The sequence below is a fragment of the Emiliania huxleyi genome (assembly GCF_000372725.1).
Source record: "Emiliania huxleyi CCMP1516 unplaced genomic scaffold EMIHUscaffold_52, whole genome shotgun sequence".
NCBI lineage: Eukaryota > Haptophyta > Isochrysidales > Noelaerhabdaceae > Emiliania > Emiliania huxleyi.
In genome coordinates, this window is record NW_005198091.1 from 16,390 (window position 1) to 35,062 (window position 18,673).

General features: G+C 63.2%; 7 protein-coding genes across 7 annotated transcripts; 1 reads left to right on the forward strand and 6 right to left on the reverse strand.

Moving 5' to 3' along the window:
- Nucleotides 1-302: 302 nt before the first annotated feature.
- On the reverse strand, nucleotides 303-1,085 carry EMIHUDRAFT_451886 (hypothetical protein; the record flags this gene model as incomplete). The annotated part of the gene is made up of 2 exons (XM_005766125.1): nucleotides 303-556; nucleotides 647-1,085. The coding sequence occupies 2 exons, from the start codon at nucleotides 1,083-1,085 to the stop codon at nucleotides 375-377; spliced, it is 621 nt and encodes a 206-aa protein (XP_005766182.1). The 3' UTR covers nucleotides 303-374.
- Nucleotides 1,086-2,042: 957 nt separating this feature from the next.
- On the reverse strand, nucleotides 2,043-3,995 carry EMIHUDRAFT_422004 (hypothetical protein). The gene is made up of 4 exons (XM_005766126.1): nucleotides 3,411-3,995; nucleotides 2,930-3,293; nucleotides 2,466-2,717; nucleotides 2,043-2,322 (listed from the first exon to the last, which is right to left on the reverse strand). Exons 1-4 carry the CDS (start codon nucleotides 3,860-3,862, stop codon nucleotides 2,053-2,055), a joined length of 1,338 nt encoding a protein of 445 aa, XP_005766183.1. The 5' UTR covers nucleotides 3,863-3,995; the 3' UTR covers nucleotides 2,043-2,052.
- A 430-nt stretch (nucleotides 3,996-4,425) lies between these two features.
- On the reverse strand, nucleotides 4,426-4,893 carry EMIHUDRAFT_212232 (Endoribonuclease L-PSP; the record flags this gene model as incomplete). Its single annotated transcript, XM_005766127.1, has 1 exon — nucleotides 4,426-4,893. One exon carries the CDS (start codon nucleotides 4,891-4,893, stop codon nucleotides 4,426-4,428), a length of 468 nt encoding a protein of 155 aa, XP_005766184.1.
- A 2,997-nt stretch (nucleotides 4,894-7,890) lies between these two features.
- On the forward strand, nucleotides 7,891-9,034 carry EMIHUDRAFT_451888 (hypothetical protein; the record flags this gene model as incomplete). Its single annotated transcript, XM_005766128.1, has 3 exons — nucleotides 7,891-8,192; nucleotides 8,260-8,371; nucleotides 8,418-9,034. 3 exons carry the CDS (start codon nucleotides 7,891-7,893, stop codon nucleotides 8,781-8,783), a joined length of 780 nt encoding a protein of 259 aa, XP_005766185.1. The 3' UTR covers nucleotides 8,784-9,034.
- Nucleotides 9,035-9,620: 586 nt separating this feature from the next.
- On the reverse strand, nucleotides 9,621-10,388 carry EMIHUDRAFT_44721 (hypothetical protein; the record flags this gene model as incomplete). Its single annotated transcript, XM_005766129.1, has 1 exon — nucleotides 9,621-10,388. A coding segment is annotated over one exon (768 nt), but the record flags the coding sequence as incomplete, so codon positions are not given.
- A 1,242-nt stretch (nucleotides 10,389-11,630) lies between these two features.
- On the reverse strand, nucleotides 11,631-14,102 carry EMIHUDRAFT_212236 (hypothetical protein; the record flags this gene model as incomplete). The annotated part of the gene is made up of 5 exons (XM_005766130.1): nucleotides 11,631-12,101; nucleotides 12,252-12,569; nucleotides 13,062-13,272; nucleotides 13,456-13,677; nucleotides 13,774-14,102. 5 exons carry the CDS (start codon nucleotides 14,100-14,102, stop codon nucleotides 11,631-11,633), a joined length of 1,551 nt encoding a protein of 516 aa, XP_005766187.1.
- A 564-nt stretch (nucleotides 14,103-14,666) lies between these two features.
- EMIHUDRAFT_103629 (hypothetical protein) lies at nucleotides 14,667-15,395 on the reverse strand (the record flags this gene model as incomplete). Its single annotated transcript, XM_005766131.1, has 1 exon — nucleotides 14,667-15,395. One exon carries the CDS (start codon nucleotides 15,393-15,395, stop codon nucleotides 14,667-14,669), a length of 729 nt encoding a protein of 242 aa, XP_005766188.1.
- Between the last annotated feature and the right edge of the window lie 3,278 nt (nucleotides 15,396-18,673).

Genomic DNA, 18,673 nt, shown 5'->3' on the forward strand with positions numbered 1-18,673 from the left:
TTTGCGTGGTAATTGCTAATTTATAATTTATCTTTAAACTTTGCTCACTTCCAGACCCCTCTCTTGTTGTTCACATACCTTGTTATGGAGAAGAAAACAACTCCTACATGTATGGTGCTGCGCGCTGGTCTATGAGAGGTTGAGGTGCGAGCCCTGGCCCTGGGGATGGATGGGGGGAGCTTCACACCACCACCTGTGAGTGTCCCGGCTCTCGTTGGCGGTGCTGGAGGCTGAGCACTGCGCGCGCAGCCGTCTGCCGCTCTTGGCCAGGCCGACACACACACACACACACACTTCTGGGGGAGAGAGATTTTTAAAGACCAACAAGAAATCACGACTCTCACAGTGATTTGGGCTCGGCAGCTTGTTAGCCCTCAGCCGAAGCTGGGGCCGGTCCCGTAGCCGAGAGAGCCCGCGCCGATGAGTTCGACGCGGTCGGGGGGGCCTGCGAAGAGGCCAGCGAGATGGCGATCGCTGTACTTCATGGTGTCATCAAGTGACCGGCTGACAAGCCAGAGGTCGATACTCTGGGCGACCCATCGGATGCCACGAATGCCTGAAGGAGAGGGAGGCGAGGCCAGAGGCAGGCTCAGCTGCTCTCGGGTGATCCCGCTTTGGAGGCTGAAGGACCCGATGGTCCTGTCACATTCGTTCGTGGGGTCGCGGGGGTAGAAGAATTCGAGGTAGAATCGAGTCAGCACATCCTTGTAGTACAGCGGACCGCCAGGCTCGCCGGCAGCATCCGCAGGGAGGCAGCATATGAGGCACCAGTCTTCTGCGAAGAGCTCAACAGCTGCGGCCGCGATGGCAGAGTCGGCCGCGGTTCGAGCGAGCAGCTTTTGGCTGCGGGATCGAATCGCGGAAGGCTCATGCCCTCGCGGAGCGCGCGGGTGTGCGAAATGCGACAAAAGACGAAAGACGACAGGCGCCTGAGCGCTGTACGACTGAACTTTTGTCGCCGCAATCGCCACCGCCGCCATCTTGACGAGCAGCGCGAGCGCGCTCGTCGGCGGCCAGCCGTCGCGGGCCGGGCCGAGCCCGGCCTCAACCGGCCGCGCCGCCGCAGCGGGCCCGGAGGCCCACATGGCGGCAGACCAGCTGATAAGCAGTCTTCTCTCACTTCTGGTGCCGAGGCTGCAAAAAAAAGAAAGAAAACACGCACTTCAAACGAGGGATGGGACGAGGACAGGGTCCCCACCTGCACGAGCAGGATTTTGGAAGAACGAGGCTGCAGCCGCAGCGAGGCGCGCCGCCTCGGTTTCTTAAAGAGAGGAGATGCAGCTAATGAAACACGGGGCGAATCCCAGCGCCACAATACGATGGACGCTGTGGCTGAGAGCGCTACGATGAACTCTAGCGCTGTGGCTGAGAGCGCGATCGCCATGGACCAGGTCTTGACGTTTGTATTTCTCTGCCTCGCCATGTGCTGGTCGACCGCGTTTGTCAAGCGTTCGTACTCCAGGAAGCAGGCTGCGACGGAGGCTGTGCCTGCGGTGCGCGAGGAAACGCCGACGACTGAGGCTGCGATGGCAGCTCCCGATCCGCCCGAAGAGATACCGACCAAGCCAGCAGTGCTAGTGACGCCGACGCCGACGCCGCACCCAGTTGACCAGTTCGTAATGGCGGTCCACAGGATCCTCGGCTGCGGAGCGTGAGAGGTGTACGATGCTGTGCGGGGTGCTGATGGCGAGTATGACGAATTTGGCGGGGTGCCGGTGTGGCAGTGGACGTGCGGCGGTGCGGCGGTGCGACTCTCGTGTGTGTGTCTGTGCGGTGCAGCGGCACGAGCCGCGTTCTGACAGTCTTCTGTACTTCTGTTCGTGGCGGCCGCACCGGCACAGACATCAGCGCGCGCGAACGATACGTGTACACCGCGATCGAGCCGGCGCTCTTGTTAAAATGCGTCGTTAATACGGACCGGAGACTCAGAGACAGATGGGAGATTGTGAGCCCCTAGAATAACTCCCACGTCACGGTCGCCAGGGGCCAACGGAATACTTTCCGAGGGCCGGCGGGCCGCGACCCTCCCCCTTCGCAAAACCCGAGCGCGACTCACTCGAGCGTCTTGAGGAGGCGGAAGAGGCCGGCGGCTTCGCGTATGTGCGAGAACTCGATGCAGAACGCCTGCACCTCGATGAAGAGGTCCTGAACGTTGATGATCTTGTTCCTGATGAGAGACTGCAAGAAGACGCAGACCAGCCGTACCAGCCGGTTCTGCATGTACCGGTCCTTGATGGACTCGCAGGACGAGATGCAGTTGGAGATGTAGAGGTGTACGAACTCGGTGGGCAGGTCGACGGCGGTGGTCAGCCGGTTCACGACCTGTGCGCACGCGAAAATGGGGAAGATGGTCGGAGGCGGCGGGCAAGGGTCGGAGGCGCGGGCAAGAGGGTCGGAAGCGGCGGCGGGGCTTCGGCGGTCGGAACTCGTCGCCGGGTGAGGCATGGCGGGCGCGGCGCGCGCGCCTCCATCGAGTGGAGCGAGATGTCCATGTTGACCAGCACCGAGAAGTAGTCTGTGAGCTGCGACGAGGACATGAGCTTGAGCAGCACCTCGATGGCGATGACGGGGTTGTTCTCGACGAGGTCGGGCAGCCGCTTGGGCGTGAGCCCGCAGTGGTACACGAGCTTGGCGTCGCCCTCCAGCTCGGCGAGCACCTGCTGCTGCTGCACCGGAACGAGCGGCCCCCGGAACGCCTTGCCCATCAGCTCACGCACCTGCCGCGCAGCCGTGCAGCGGTGAGCCGAGCCGCGCGCTCTCCTCTTCCGGCGCTGGCCGAGGCGGTGGAGGTGCAGAGCGCAGTGCACTCGAGGCGCCGTCCGGGGAGGCGGGGTGCACCGGTGTCGAGACGTGTCGCGGTGGGGCGGCGGGAGCGTGGGGGGCGGGCTCGGTGCGGCTGCTGCAGCAGCGGGCCGGCGGCGCTCCGCACCTCTGCGCCCTTGAGGTTGTCGGCGCACATCGAGTGGTCCCACAGCAGAGAGAAGGAGCCCTCGGGCTGCGGGTACAGCCAGAGCGCCTCGTCCTCGCGCGAGTCGAGCATCGGCGGGGGCGGCCGCAGCAGCGGAGGCCCGAGCCGGAGCAGGTTGAGCCTCTCGTCCAGCTCCAGCCCCTCCCCGCCCGCCGAGCCGGAGCTCGACGCGGCGCCGTCGCCGCCCGCCGCCGGCTCGGCCTGCTGCCCCTGCGCCCCGGTCAGCGGGGGCGCGACGCTGCACGTCTCGCCGTCGGGGACCAGCGGGCTGATGCCCACCCGTACAACCTCAGGCACGCGGGCGTCCCGCTCGGCGTATGTGGCCCTGCGCGCAGAGAGGGGGGGGTTGGGCGGCGCGGCGTCGGAGAGGCTGGGGGAGAGGGGGAGGCGGGGGGGAGGCGGAGGCGCGAGGCGAGCGGGGGGGTTCCAGGGGGCGCGGCGCCTCAGCGCGTCGAGGTCCGGCAGCGGCGGCGGCGGCACTGCACCTGCACCCCACGCTGCGCAAAGCTCTGCGGGCGAGCGCTGGGGCAGCTCCCTCGGCGGCGTGGCTGATAGCAGCGCGCAGAGCAGGTGCCTCTCGTGAGCACTCGCCTCCCCCTCGCCGCCGCTGCCGCTCGAGGCGTGCGTCGCGGCGCAGCGGCCGACGAGGAATGGCATAAAGGGGTGCACCCCTGGCGCCTCGCTCTTATACAGGCTGTGCAGAATGTACAGCGCGGCCAATGTATGCCGCGGCGGCAGCATGCCGTCCTCTAGCAGCATGCAGAGCGCCGCGCCCACCCGGAAGCAGTCGGCGCGCGCAAAGGCGCGGCCGAATGCAGCAGCTGCTGACTCGAGAGGCTCGGTCTCTGCGGACAGCACAGTTAGCAGCGCCGCCGCCTCATGCTGCGTGAGCATCGCCGCGCGAGCGCGCCCCCCGCACGCCTCGCTGCGGCTGCAGCCTCGGCGCCAGAAGGTGTGTCGGCCTGGCCAAGAGCGGCAGGCGGCTGCGCGCGCAGTGCTCAGCCTCCAGCACCGCCAACGAGAGCCGGGACACTCACAGGTGGTGGTGTGAAGCTCCCCCCATCCATCCCCAGGGCCAGGGCTCGCACCGCAACCTCTCATAGACCAGCGCGCAGCACCGCTTGTTTTCTTCTCCAGAAAAGGTCTGTGAACAACATAGAGAGTGGTCTGGAAGTGAGCAAACCAATTTAAAGATAAATTATAAATTATCAATTACCACGCAAAAACCTACCAAGCACCAACAAGCAGGGCTGGCCGCGTCACGAGGTCTCGCGGCAGAGGCTGGAGGCGCGCGAGCTACAGCTAGGTCGCTCGACTGTCGCCAGGTGAGGGAGGTGTACATCGCCTTCCGACGAGCCCGCAAAGAGACCGCCGCGCCGCAGCAGTGCCAGGACCTCTGAGCCTCTCTCTCAGCCTCTTAGCCGCTCTCCCTGCGCGGCCCGCACACTCGTGACGCCTTAGAGCGCTGCCACCGCCTCCACCTCGAGCAGGAGCCCGAAGTGCAGCTCGGGAACGGGGACCACGCAACGCGCAGGTCTGTGCGCACCCAGCTTGTTTGCGTACATCTCGTTGAACAATCCCCAGTTTTTCACGTCCGTGATGTAGACGCGGACCTGGATGAGGCGGTCGAGGCCGCTGCCAGCCTCGTGCAGAATCGCCTCGAGATTTCTCAGCACCTGAGTCGCCTGCGCCTCGAACGTGTTTCCCGACAGCTTGGTCCCATCGGGCATGATAGGCAAGAGACCAGACACAAAGACCTCGCCTCCATTCTTGACGGCCTGCGAGTAGTGCCCGGCCGCCGGCGAGGCGTGCGAAGTCGACACGGGCTCGAGGCGCGGCCGCTTGCGCGCGCCGGCCGACAGGAAGTAGTGTGCCGCCGCAGCCCCTACGGCACCGGCGAAAACGGCGGAGGCGAGGTTCGACATTCCTGGGGAGGAGTCGACCCTCCACCGTTGTGCAAGCGAGCGCCCCTTTCCTTTTTTGTCGTTCTCAGGCGAGTAATTCTTTTGCTGTCAAAGGTCATGTGAGAGAGTGCGTTGTGTTCTTGTGTCGTGACCACTTTCTCTTTTGCGGTGGCGGGCGACGCCGAGAACTTCAACAAGCAGGCGCGCAATACGCGTTTGAGAGAGAGAAATTTTTAGCAATACCTTACAACTCTAACACTCACACGTCATGTGGGGCCTGGAGCCCTGGCATTTAAAGGCTGTTGGAAAACAGAACGCCCTGTTCACGCGCGCGCAAGACGTGCAGACAGGGTTGCCAGGTGAGGGCGAATGGCGCGGTTCCACACCTCGCACAACAGAGAGAGAGATGCGCTCTGCATGGTGGGACATAAAAGAGAGCGAGTACTTGGGCGAGTAGGCCGTGCGGTCGACGCTGCCGCGCGCGACTTTGCGCGCGAGGCGGCGCAGCTTGAGAACGGCGGTGGGCGAGAAGCCGCCGCCGAACGTCTCCGTGGAGCAGCAGGTTGAAGTTGTTGCGCTTGACAAAGATCGCGTCGTGGTAGAAACCGCGATGCGCCTTGACGTAGCCGTGGCCGTTCTTGTGGTCGAAGAATTGGCCGGGCTGCCCGCGCGCCTTGCAGCCCATGTTTAGGCGGCGGGCCTTCTCTTCGGTGTTGCCGAAGGCGTAGGAGTGGCCAACGGAGGCGGGCGTGCCGCCACTCGAGGCGTTGCCAACGCCCGTCGAGGAGGTCTTGAGGAGGGGCGTCCAGAGATTGATTTCATTTACTTCATCGCATCCTCCCGGCCCAGCGTGGGGTTCTGCGAGGTCGACCTTGTACCCCTCTCGTTGTACTGCCGGGTGAGCTCTGGTTTCTCCTTGTCACCGTTTGTTTTGTACGCGTGCCGACTGGGTCAAATCGCCTGGGCGTGCCAAATGGGTCAACGACGTCAACAACAAGCAAGCGGCAGACGTCCTCTTAGCCTCGGCCCCAGTGGGGGGTGCCCGCGCCGCCTAGCTCTGCGGACGGGCCCCTCCACCCTTCACGTACGGATCATGTAGTCCCCACACTCGCTGTCGTGGGATCGCTTGTCTCTCATGTGAGAGAGTGCGGGTGAACCTCTGTTGTACTAGGCTAGGATTGAGAGCAGCCTCGCTCTCAATCCTAGAAGTCGAAGGATTGGAATCAGGCAGAGAGGACGAGACGGCGACGGGGCCGCGGCCGAAGAAGGAGGGGAAGGCGGACGAGCGCAGCCGCTGCCCAACCAGCGGAAAGCGAGCCGGGAGGAGGACCGGGAGGAGAGGGGAGCCCCTCCGAGTCGAGGGTGGGGAAGCCGAACGGAGGGGCCCTGAGGGGTGACGTCGAGTGAGGATGTACGTCGTGTGCGTGTCTGGTGTTTCTTAGCTCCGAGTAGTAAGAGGGGGCGCTCCGCCGCTAGGGGAAACCCAAAGCGCAGACTAACCCTCGGAGACCCGTGTTTACTTTACGGCCCTTTCCCTGCGAACGCGCACCCCCCAGGGCTAGGGCTCTCTTGCCCGCACCCGATATCGATCATCCGGCCCGCTGGGTGCGCTTCTTAGCTCCCCGGCCCTGGATGTGAGGTTAATGACTGCACTCCAAGTGCTCCAAGATTGTGAGCAGCACTCCTCGCAATCGTAGCATCTCTGTGCGATTGTGAGCGCCTACGCTCGCAATCCTACATTTTCTAGGACTAAGAGCAGCTCTCCTTTTTACCCATCTCACAGTAGAGAGGTGTCCGTTTTTATTTATTTATTTATGCTCCCAAGATGATGTGGGGACGCCTACGACTACTACCAGCGCGCTCACAATCCGAGCAAAGTCTAGGATTGCGAGCAGCACTGCTCACAATCCCCTAGCAACATGCCTCTGATTGCGAGCAGTAGCTCTCGCCTAGAAGTCGTAGGACTGTGTGGGCGGGTGTCGCTCGCAATCGGCGAAAGTTCTAGGATTGCGAGCGCTTCTGCTCGCAATCGGAAGCTTGTCGCTTAGGATTGTGAGCAGTGCTGCTCGCAATCCTAGACTTTGCTCGGATTGCGAGCGCGCTGGTAGTAGTCGTAGGCGTCACCAGTCATCTTGGGAGCGGAGAGCTGCTCTTAGACTTAGTCCTAGAAGATGTAGGATTGCGAGCGAGGCGCTCACAATCGCACAGAGATGCTACGGTTGCGAGGAGTGCTGCTCGCAATCCTTCGACTTCTAGGATTGAGAGCGAGGCTGCTCTCAATCCTAGCCTAGTACAAAAGAAGGTTCACCGAGAGTGCGTTGTGCGACCTCCGTCCGTTTTCTCTTTGCGCGTGCCCAGTGTCGTGCGAGGGAGCACTTGGAGCACTTGGAGTGCAGTCATTAACTTATTGCAGTTAGTTAGTTAGTACAAAGGTGAAGAACAGCCAGGCTCGGACTGGACATCCAGGGCCGGGGAAAAAAGAAAGAAAGAAAACAGACAACCCAAGGGAGGGATGGGAGGACGGCACGCCGCCACCACACAGCTCACAGGGATTTTAAAGAGAGGGGTGTGGTGCTAGCCGTCGCCCACCCTATCCCTTATGGTCGTCTGCGCCTCTTTCTATCTCCCTTCGCAGTCCCTCGCCGATTCTCGCTGCAACCTTCATGCCACCTCGCGGTCGTCCCACTCTCGTCGTTCTCCCCTCCCTGTCGCTTCCCCTCCTCTGTCGCGTCGTTCTCGTCTGCCTCGTCCTGCGACGCCGCCGCCGCCTGCCGCTCCCTTGCTCTCGCGGCTTCTCTCTCCTTTCGTCGCAGCTCTGCTCTCCTCGCGGCATATTTTGGCCCCTCGAGTTTATCGAGCTCTCCTCGCGCAAGGGGCCGGGGAGCCTGGCCAAGAGCATGTAAAACCTATCTGGATATCCGCGCAAAATTCTCTTTTCGCGCCATTGCGGGCCATTGCGGGCCATTGCGACGTCCCTCCTCGCCTTCACCGCCAACAGAGCGGGGCCGAAGATCCTTCATGTTTTTCGCGTACGACCTCGCGATCTACACGGCCGTGCGGCGCCGTGAGGCGGAGAATGCGCTCAAGCAGGCGCGCATCCTCTACGCGGCCGGGCGAGACACCGAGGCGATGCGTCTAGTGCAGCGCAGCCTAAGCTTCCATGCGACTCGCGAGGCGGAGCGCTTCAAGGGGCAGCTGAGAGGGCACACGAATTCGTCTGGTGCAAAGGCGATTAGAGCTGTCCTGCGGCTTGGCGTCAACGAGCCTCACAGCACGCTCGGGATCCCGCGCGGGGCTGACGTGGCTGCAGTGCAGCGAGCGTGCGATCGCCGTCTCAGTGTGCTCAGCTTCCCGTGCACGTCCATACCCTCCCCGGTGTACTCGTAGGTACTTGGCGTTGGCGAGGCAGCTGCATCCGGATCGTAACCAATCTCCGGGCGCCGAGGAGGCCTTCAAGCGCCTCACCAACGCAAAGGAGCGCGCAATCTGCTGCCCTGCCGTATGTGTGTGCGTGGGTGCCCGAGGCACCGCACCGTCCCTGTTAGGATGTTCTCACCGACGAAGCGCGCCGCGCGGAGGTTGGCGCGGAGCTTGGCGCGTCTGCCGAGGCGACGCCTCCTCGGTGGCAGGACCCAGCGCCTCGCGTAAGCGGCGAATGGGCAGCCGACGGGGAGGACTCCGCGGGGAGTGCATCCGAGGATGGTGAAATGGGCGCCAGCCCGCCTCCGCCGCAGGAGCCGCCATCGCCGCTGAGCGGCCCTCCCCACGGAACAGTGCGAGGCGGGGGCAGGTTTGCCGGAGCAACTGGCCGCGGGGCGAGCCGATCAGCAAGTGACAATCCCAAGACGAGGGCGGTGATTCGTAAGGGCGGCCGGGGTCGAGGGCAGGCAGCCCCCACGCAGCCAGACTGACGAGATGGAGCATTTGTCTCTCTGCCCCGTGCGATGTCTGATTGTGTCTTAGCCTTGTTGAGTTGTTTTGCTGCGTGATGCTGTGCGTGCACCACACACGATCACGAACACAGTGTCTTGTGTAAATGAGAGAGAGGGTGAGAGAGGCCAAGAGCACACCTTGGTCATTCCTCATTCCCGTCAGCTCACATTGCGTGGCGGCAAGACAATGCAAAAACTCCCATCTTTATCTAAAATGCTGATTGCTGTAACTATATATGTGTGTGCTATATATAGCCTATATAGATAACGAAGAACCACACCCGTCACCCCAGCCCGCCGTGCGCCGAGAGGTCGTGTGGTTCACCCAAAACTGCACATAAATAAATAAATAAAAACGGACACCTCTCTACTGTGAGATGGGTAAAAACGAAAAACTGCACATGCCACTCGGGCCCACACACATGTGCGCACACAAACGAGATGTCTCTCCGCTCGAGTACAGTATCTCCCGAGCGCGAGATTTTACGCTGGCGCCGCCGATTGTGGCCGCGCCGCTCCGCGGCCGCCTCCGCCCGCACCCCGCGCTTGTGCTGCCGCTGCCGCTGGCTGCCTGGCAGTGGTCGAGCTCATCAGGGAGGCGAGCCGCGACTTGAACTGCGGGCTCGCTGGCGTGTTGCCCGCCGTCCCCTGAAAATCACCACCACAGACTCGCGCGCGTGCGCTCGTCGGCCGAGCTGCGACCGCGGACTGAATGATCTGCGCCTGCTCCGCCGTTGCGTGCTCGGACGGCCGCCGAGCGCGCGGCGCCCGCGGCGGTTCGCACGTCGCCCGGGCAGTGGACGGGCGAGCCTTTTGGACGCGAAGCCACGGATGACTGCGCACCTGCTCGATGGTCATGCGCTGCGCCGCGTTTTTGCGAAGCATCCGCGTGAGGAGGTCGCGGCAGTCGTTCGAGAGGCCGTCGGGGAGCTGCAGCTGTGCGCCCGAGATGTTGCGCTTGAGCTCGGCGATGCTCTTGCCCCAAAAGGGGAACTGAGTGCCGGGCCGCTTGCCGTGGACGAGCAGCGTGTGCAGTAGCACTCCAAGGGACCACACGTCGGCCGGCGCGGCCTTGTGTGGTGCGCCAGCGTGGCACTCAGGCGCCATGTAGGCGGGCGTCCCCTGCACCGACCGCGTGATGGTGTCCGCCCCTTCGCGCGCCGCGCCAAAGTCGCAAATCTTGGCCGCGCCCCTGGCGTCGAGGACCACGTTCTCGAGCTTCAGGTCGCGGTGCGCGATGTTCTTGCCGTGCAGGTAGCCGACTCCCTCCACGATCTGCGCAAAGATGGCGCGCGCCTCCGGTTCACTCAGTCCGCGCCGCGCCGCCATGTACTCGCCAAGGTTCCCGCCCGGGGCGTACTCCATCTCGAGCTCGGTCCGGCCCTTGCGATGCACGGCGCGGCGCGGCGCGATTATGTTGCCGTGAGCCAACTTGCCCGCAAGGCGCGCCTCGTTGCGCAGATGATGGGCGACATAGTCGTGCTCCTCCGCCTCGCGGTGGTCGTAGACCTTGACCGCCATCGGCTGACCCACCGAGTCGGACTCGAGGCGCACCCGTGCAAAGACGCCCTTCCCGAGGAGCTCTGGCGACGAATCGCACCGTCTCTTTCCCTGCAGTGCTCGCCCCGTCGGGCCGCGGCCTGGCGAGGCAGAGGGGCGTGGCGGAGGCTCCTGTGGCTGTGCGTCGGCGGCTGCATCGGGAGCCGGCGGCTCAGGTGGAGTCGGAGGCGGTTGCGGCGGTGGAGGCGACTGCGGCGGCGCTTGCGGCGGTGGCGGCGGTGATGGCGGCGGTGCAGCGGCAGCTGTTGCGGATGACGTTGAATGCGGCGGTGGCGGCGACGATGCTGGAGGGCGAGGTGGCCTGCGTTTGGGCAATGGCGGTTGACGAGGTGCCACCTGAGGCGGCTGCGACTGTCGGGCCGCCCGAGCACTGGTGGGCCGGCGGACTTCTCTCTGTGCGACTCCACTGCGCCGGGGCGCCCCTTTGGCCACCGAATCAATGCTGGTGGTTTCCTTTGTCCGAAGGATACGCTCGTCAACGCCTTTTCGCGTCGAGACGACGGTGTGGAAAGCCGAGACAGCCGTCGACTGGCTCCGCTGTGGAGCCGACTGTGGGCGGTACCCACTCGCACCGCCCTGAATCGCCGAGCCAAAGACACTTGAGTGGCGGGATGGCGCAGCTAAGCCGGCAACGCGGCTCGTGCTGCGTGACATGGAAACGAGACGTTTCGGGGCGTTGCCAACGCTACACATCACGCATTTCGTCTAGGAATCTCTTTTCTTTTGGGGGGGCTAGGGCCGATTCCGCATACGGGACCCCTCGATCCCCTCACTCACTGGTGTGTTCATTTTGGGGGGGGGGGGGGGCATAACAAACACGGTACAGGATCGAGGTGCACGCTCGCTGGACGCTGCCGAACGAAGAGAGCAGTGACCAGTGTCTAGAGCACCAGTGTGTGTCGTCCCCCGTCTCCATCAAGCATCATCTCACACACAAGGAGACGTCGGCGGTGATGGCGGTGTGACCGATCGTGCGATCGAGCTACAAGTAACTCGATAGGAGCGAACTTGTTCCGCACAGCCGATGTGTGTGCATGATCCAGCACCAGAGGGGGCCGGGTAGTGGGGGCGGAGGAGCAGTACCTCACCGTTCCTCAATCTGATTAACTTATGACCATCATAGGTCCTTCAAAAAGAAGACAACAAGACACGGGAAGGAATTTCGCCAAGGATAGCTGAGTCCTAATATAACTGTTGGAGAGGGTGGGCCCGCTCTCGCCCGACCGCCCTCGCACCAGCTTCGATCGCGGGGTGGGCACATGCGCATCACTGATCACCCTCCACATCCTCCCGCCCCGAGCCGGCGCTCTCCAGCCCCGTCTCGCTCTGGGACGGTGAGTCCACCTCGCTCGGGCCCGAGGCGCCGCCCACCTCAGCCGTTGGCGAGGCGGCACCTTCCTCACCGCCCACTCCCTCCGGCCCACTCTCCCGCGCCGGAGGTTCGCGCATCCTCTCGGGCCCCACGCGCCGCTCAACGCGACCGTCGCCAAAGTCGACATCGAAGGTGCCACGGTTGTGGCGCGTGACAACGCCGAGCAAATAGCGCCCCGTGCCCGCCTCCCGCACCTCGACGCTATGCCCCTCGCTCCATGTCGGTTCCTCCGTCCGGATCAGCGGCCGCTTCACGGCATCCTCCGTGTCCCCGTCGTCGTACTTGATGGCATATGTGTCGTCGCCGTTATCGCGTGTGATCACGCCCGGGTAGTACTTCGCGCCGCCACCGTACTTTGCCGCAACCTTCATGCCCGTGCGCAAGGGCGTGAAGCGGCGCCCGGCAGCGGCAGCCGCAGCGGCAGCGGAGGCGGCGGCAGCGGCGGCGGGGTGAAGCGCGGCCCCTTGCGACGGCCGCGGCTGTCGAGGCGGTTTCGGCGGGTGGCCTTCGGCTACCGCCTTTGCGTCTCCGAGCCTGCTGTAGCATGTGCGATCGGGTGCGACGATCTTGTAGTGCGAGTCCGGCGTGCGGAAGGCGAGCCAGCCGGGCGGCAGACCCTTTGCGGCAGCCAGCTTCTCCGCCGCCGCGCGGCGCGCTGGATTCGCGTCGTCGTAAGCGCTGCCAACGGACGACGGCGGCCGCGATGCGCCGGACTCGGGATCGTCTCGCCGCTGCCGCTTCGCCGGCTGCTCGGCCTCCCCTCGCTCGGCGCTGCCCTCGGGGCTGTTTGCTTGGCTCGGCTCTGTCGGCTCCGTCGCATCTGCGGATTCCGCCTCCTCCATCGCCTGGTCACCCTCCTCCTCCTCCTCCTCCTGACTTGCCTCCACCTCAGCGTCCTCCTCCACCTCAGCCTCCTCCTCCTCCTCCTCCTCCTCCTCCGCCGCCGCCGCCGCTGCCGCCGCCGCCGCCGTCTCCTCCGCCCCCTCCGCCCCCTCCGCCGCCTCCGCCGCCTCCCCGAACTCCACGTTCTCCCCCGCTGCATCCACCTTCTCCTCCGCCGCCGCCTCCACCTCCCTCTCCTCCGCCGACTCCACCCTCTCCTCCGCCTCCGAAAGATACCCCTCCGCCGCCTCGTTCCTCTCCTGCTTCACCGCAGCCTCAAACTTCTCCACCTTCTCCTCCTTCACCGCCGCATCCGCCCGCTGAGCCTCCTCCTTGACCGCACTCTCCGCCTCCATCGCCGCAGCCGCTCCCCCTGCCTCCTCCTGCTTTGCCGCCGCCGCCCGCCCGCCGCCCGCCCGCTGCGGCGAGGTGGAGCTCTGCACCTTTGCCGCCGGCCGGTGGTCGGCCGTGGTGCGCGACGACGTGGCCGCGGCCGGCTCTGCGGGGAGGAGCTTCCACTCCATCGGATCGAGGCCGGTCAGGCACTCCTGGTGCTCCTCGCCGTCGTCGTACATCACGCAGTGCTCGAGCGCCACCGGGTCGTATGCCTTGACCCGCCCGGTGAACCACTTCCGCTCTCCCGGCCAGTAGACGCTCACCCGCCGGCCGACGAGAGCAGGCCCCTCCGGCTTCTCGGGAGGCGCGTCACCAGCGCCGGCAGCGCACGAAGACTTGGCCGCCGCGCCTTGTGCGCCCTTGGAGGAGGAGGCGCCGCTGTTGCCGCCGCTGCCGCCGCGCTTGCTGCTGTTGCCGCCGCTGCCGCCGGCGCTTTGCGACGCTCCGCCGCCCAGCAGCAACTCGCGGAAGGCCTCGAGCGTCATTGAGCTGAACTCCCTCTCTTGGGTCAACTTGATGAGGAGGTGGTCCTTGCCCTTGAGATTATCCCCCTTGAGTGACCAACCGCCGATAATGACAAAGGCATTGTACGGACCCATCGCGACTAGGCGCGCAAACTGCAGAATCTCGTCCGGGGTCGGCTTGATCGTGCCCTTCCCCGCACTACCCGATGCGTCACTCTGACCGCGGCCTCGGTTGGCCCGCCCGCCCGCCGCCGTCGCCGCCGCCGCCACCGCAGGCTGCTGCTCGCCCTCATACTTTTGCTTGAGCATTTCAAAAGCGGTCGAGATCTCCTTCTGTGCCTCGGCCGCCCCCGGCTCGGAGGTTTTGTCCGGGTGCAGGAGCTTCGAAAGCGAAAGGTACTCCTTCCGTATCGCCTTCAGCTCGAGCCCAGAGCTGACGCCGAGCACATTGAAGGGGTTCTTACGATTAGTGCCGTCCGTCGACCAGCCAGGGCTGACGGGCGCGTCTGAGATGCGCTGGATCGCTCGCTGCCGGAGGGCGTCCTCGTCCTCCTGCATCGGAGCGAAACTCGAAGCGATGATGCGGGCGCCCACAACAAAGCAGCGCAGGAAAGAACAAATCATGTTTTTGAAGTTCGTGTGAGAGAGAGATTTTTAGCAATACCAAACAACTCTAACACTCACACGTCATTTGGGGCCTGGAGCCCTGTTCACGCGCGCGCGAGACGTGCAGACAGGGTTGCCAGGTGAGAGCGAATGGCGCGGTTCACGCCTCGCACAACAGAGAGAGAGATGCGCTCTGCATGGTGGGACATAAAAGAGAGCGAGTACTTGGGCGAGTAGGCCGTGCGGTCAACGCTGCCGCTTTTGTTGTTTTCGTGTGTTTCTCCGTTTTGTTTCTTTCTTTCTTTAGGGTACATGCTGGTCAAGGTGCCTCGTCCCTCGTCCTCCCTCTACCGACTATTCGCCGCTGATTTCTTCCTTTCTTTGTGGGTGCTTTGTAAGGTGCCGATATGGGCTTCCAGTATCAGACCTTCAAGAAAATGCGCGTTTGGTCTGCGGCCTCTTCTCGGCCATTCTTTTACTTTCAACATGCATGCTCACCACACTTGTTCTTGACGCCTGGGCCTTGGGCGAGAGAGGAGGCTGCTGCGGTTTGACAGTGCAGCGCTCCATGCACATCCGCTGTTATCTGGCGCCGCCCCCGTACTGCGGCTTGAGCTTGTACTCCATCTTGTGCGGCCCAAACTTTTCCCTCTCGCACAGCTCGTCGAGGACGGGTGCCAGGTCCGTCGGCCGCTGCCCGGTCTCGCTCGCGAGGTCCGCCTTGTGCCAGTGGGGCTGGAGCTCGAACTTCTCGAAGACGAGGTCGCGCAGCTCCTCCCGCGAGAGCTTCTTCTGCGCCTTGGCCGCCTTCTGCTTCTGCTCGGCGCGCTCCCGCTTCCCGTCCCTGATGCCCTGCTTCTGCCGGTGGATCTCGCTCGCTTTCTTGAGCGGCTGGTTGAGGTGATCGACGTCCACGGCCTCCACCTCGGCTCGCACGGACGCCGCCTCCTGCCGGCTCCGCACGAGCTGCTTGTAGCCCGCGCTCAGCCCCGCCGCAGACACATCCCCCTTGGCCGTCACCCGCCCCTCAAGCGCCATTTCGCCGGCGGGCGCGTCGGGGCCGCCCGGCGCGAAGCTGTACATGCCGCCCGTCGGCGCGCCCAGCGTCAGCTTGTACTCCACATCGCCGCCCGCCTCGCCCGACGACGGTCCTGCCCCGCCCGGCGCCGCGCTCGTCCGCAGCGTGTACGTGTCCCTGCCCATCGCGTCCTTCACGCCCGGCTCGACGACGCCGAGGCTGTGGCCGGACGGCTGCTGCTGCCAGCTCTCCGCGAGGTGGCGCGGCACCTTGACGAGCCAGAGGGACGACATCACCGCCGGCTGGGCCTTTCCGCGCACAAGAATTTGGCTACGCCGGCAGTTCTGGCACACACACACACGCATGCATGCACAGACACACAGCGCCTTCCCCCTCAAGGACGAGCACACACACAGGACGCACCTCTAGCGAGGCCCGCATAGAGGCATAGTATGTGGGAGACTGAGGGCCCAACTTCAGAATCCTGCTTTTTTGGGTTAGGGACGAGCGCGAAGGACCGATTGCGGTGAAGGACCGCAGGTTAGGGACCGATCGCCGCCGCTCACGCCAGCGGACGGTCGTCATCAGTGATGTTAGCTACGCCACCGTCTACCTCGTGCGCGATGCGCTCGCCGGCATCGAGCGAGCAACGTGTTCGACCGAGCGGCTTGCTGTGCAGACGGCTTCTTGTGGCTCTCGTCGAGAGCGTTTTGCGGCCCGGCGGGTGGGAGAGCATGTGTCGTCTGATGTGTCACTGTGTACGTTATATCAGTCTTGATAACAAGTACGGTCGATCCGTCAAAGCGATACACTCGTCACGATCACGTTGGACGGCTTGCACAGAGCTCTGTGCCGGCACGCATCAGGAAGACCGCCGTACGGCAAGAAGAGCTCGATGGGGAGCGAGAACCGTCAGAGGTGCTCAAGGAGGTTTCGGAACTCCGCCATGATGCGGTCAGTTCCCCCAGGTTTGACTGCGTAGGTCGCGGAATTCGTTGAGTACTCGCAGCCTTTCTGCGCCTCCGTCTGGGCATATCGGCTGCTCGGCAAGAGCAGTCTTTCCGGAAGATATCGACGATTTTCGAGAGCCACGCGCTTGGGAGCGATTGAGCGCGTCACGGAGGACTTCAGGTTACCCTTGAAGCTCCTCTGACGGTTCTCGCTCCCCATCGAGCTCTTCTTGCCGTACGGCTCTTCCTGTTGCCGGCACAGAGCTCCGTGCCAGCCGTCCAACGTGATAGGAACGAGTGTATCGCTTCGACGGATCGATCGACCGTGCTTGTTATCAAGACCGATGTGACGTACACAGTGACACATCAGACGACACATATTCTCCCACCCGCCGGGTCGCAAAACGCTCTCGACGAGAGCCACAAGAAGCCGTCCGCACAGCAAGCCGCTCGTCGGACAGGCGTGCTCGCTTGATGTCGGCGAGCGCATTGCGCACGCTTTGAACGGTGGCGAAGCCAAAAACACCGACGGTGGCCGTCCGCCGGCGTATGCGGCGGCGATCGGTCCCTAACCTGTCGCCCGCGGTCCCTAACCCAAAAGTGGTCCTTCGCGCTTTGGTCCCTAACCAAAAAAGCACGATTCTGAAGTTGGGCCCTCAGACTCCTGCCGCCGCCCCTGCCACCCCTGTGTCAGTGTGCCTGTCTGAGAGAGAGAGAGAGAGAGAGAGATTTTAGCAATACCAAACAACTCTAACACTCACACGTCATTTGGGGCCTGGAGCTCTGTTCACGTTTTTGTCCTGTCTGTGCACTGTGGTTCAGTGGTTGCGAGAGACTGCCAGTGAGAAGCTGGATGGAGGCAGGTCGCTAGACTGAGATGAGACCGCCAGTGGAGTTGGGAGTCCACCGTGCACCGCGCTGCGAGTCTGTCGTGTCCCTTGTCAGGACCAGGAGAGCCCCACCTGTGCCCCTGGTCGTCCTTCCAAAATCCTTGCTCGTGGTCGTGCAGGTGTGGACCCTGTCCTCCTCCCCCATCCCTCGTTTGGGATTGTCTGTCTTCTTTCTTTCTTTCTGCACCACAAAAAGCCGCGAGAGCATGGGATCGGCAGGCGGCGGCGGCGTCGCAGGACGAGGCAGAGGAGAGCGACGCGACAGAGGAGGAAGCGACAGGGAGGGGAGAAGCAACGACGAGAGTGGGACGACCGCGAGGTGGCATGAAGGTTGCAGCGAGAATCGGCGAGGGACTGCGAAGGGAGATAGGAAGCCCAATGGTTAGGCCTGTACCGTGTTTGTTATGACCCCCCCCAATGAGCACACCAGTGGAGGGAGGGCGCGAGACGATCGAGGGGTCCCGTACGATGCGGAAGCGACCCTATCCGGTGCTCAAGTGCTCAGGGTGGGCGACGGCTAGCACCACACTGAGGGCCCAACTTGAGAATCGTGCTTTTTGCGAGGTTGTTTCGTGTTAGGTTGGGTTGTGCTTGGGTGAGGTTGTTGGCGTTGTTCCGAGTGAGGTTAGGTCGTCGGCGCGAAGGGTGAGGTCTCGACCGCCGCCGCTCACGCCAGCGGACGGCCACCATCGGTGTTTTTGGCTTCGCCACCGTCCAAGGCGTGCGCCATGCACTCGCCGTTATCGAGCGTCCGAGCTCGCCTGTCCGACGAGCGGCTTGCTGTGCGGACGCCTTCTTGTCGCTCTCGTCGAGAGCGTTTTGCGTCCCGGCGGGTTGAGAGAAGATGTGTCGTCTGATGTGTCACTGTGTACGTCACACCAGTCTTGATAACAAGCACGGTCGATCCGTCAAAGCGATGATACACTCGTTCATATCGCGTTGGAGGGCTGGCACAGAGAGCGACAAGAAGGCGTCCGCACAGCAAGCCGCTCGTCGGACAGGCGAGCTCGGACGCTCGATGTCGGCGAGCGCATGGCGCACGCTTTGGACGGTGGCGAAGTAAACAACACCGATGGTGGCCGTCCGCTGGCGTGAGCGGCGGCGGTCGAGACCTCACCCTTCGCGCCGACGACCTAACCTTACTCGGAACAACCTCACCCAAGCACCAACCCAACCTAACAAGTGCTAACACGAAACAACCTCACCCAAAAAGCACTCCAAGTGCTCCAAGCACGATTCTCAAGTTGGGCCCTCACATTTGGCCTGTGCCCGTTAATTCTCGAATATCTTTGAGAATATAGAGGGCCTAGCTAGCGCACTTGAGCATTCGATTTCTCGAGAGTGTAGATGCCCCGCCGCTTTTCCCTCAAGAATATACGAGCTGGTTCGAGCTTTCCGCAGCCCTTGACCTTACTTAAGGTCATTCACGGGTGTCCGCGGCCCACTGTGCCCGCTGGTAGGACAGTGACCGCCGCAAACCCTGTGATCAGCATGCGATCTCGGATATTTTTTGTAGGCACCGTAACACCAAAAAACTAGTATGTCTTGCAGTGAAAAGTAATCCGAGCAAGCCCGCGGCCGCAATGAATTAAAAGGCGCGGTGTTCGAGGGGGAATATGGATAATCTGGGAATCGGCTCACCACGGATCCCCACCTCATCGAAAAACTTTTCACTGCAAGACATACTAGTTTTTTAAGGTGCTCTACAACCTAGGCACAAAAGATATGGCA

Bases quoted from the DNA above. Each gene is read 5' to 3' on its own strand.
- EMIHUDRAFT_422004 (XM_005766126.1), bottom strand. From the start codon at position 3,862: ATGCTCACGCAGCATGAGGCGGCGGCGCTGCTAACTGTGCTGTCCGCA. The intron at 2,718-2,929 runs GTGCGGAGCGCC...GCTGCGCGGCAG, and splicing joins ACAACCTCAAGGGCGCAGAG to GTGCGTGAGCTGATGGGCAA. The intron at 2,323-2,465 runs GCGCGCGCGCCG...GCGTGCGCACAG, and splicing joins TCTCGCTCCACTCGATGGAG to GTCGTGAACCGGCTGACCAC.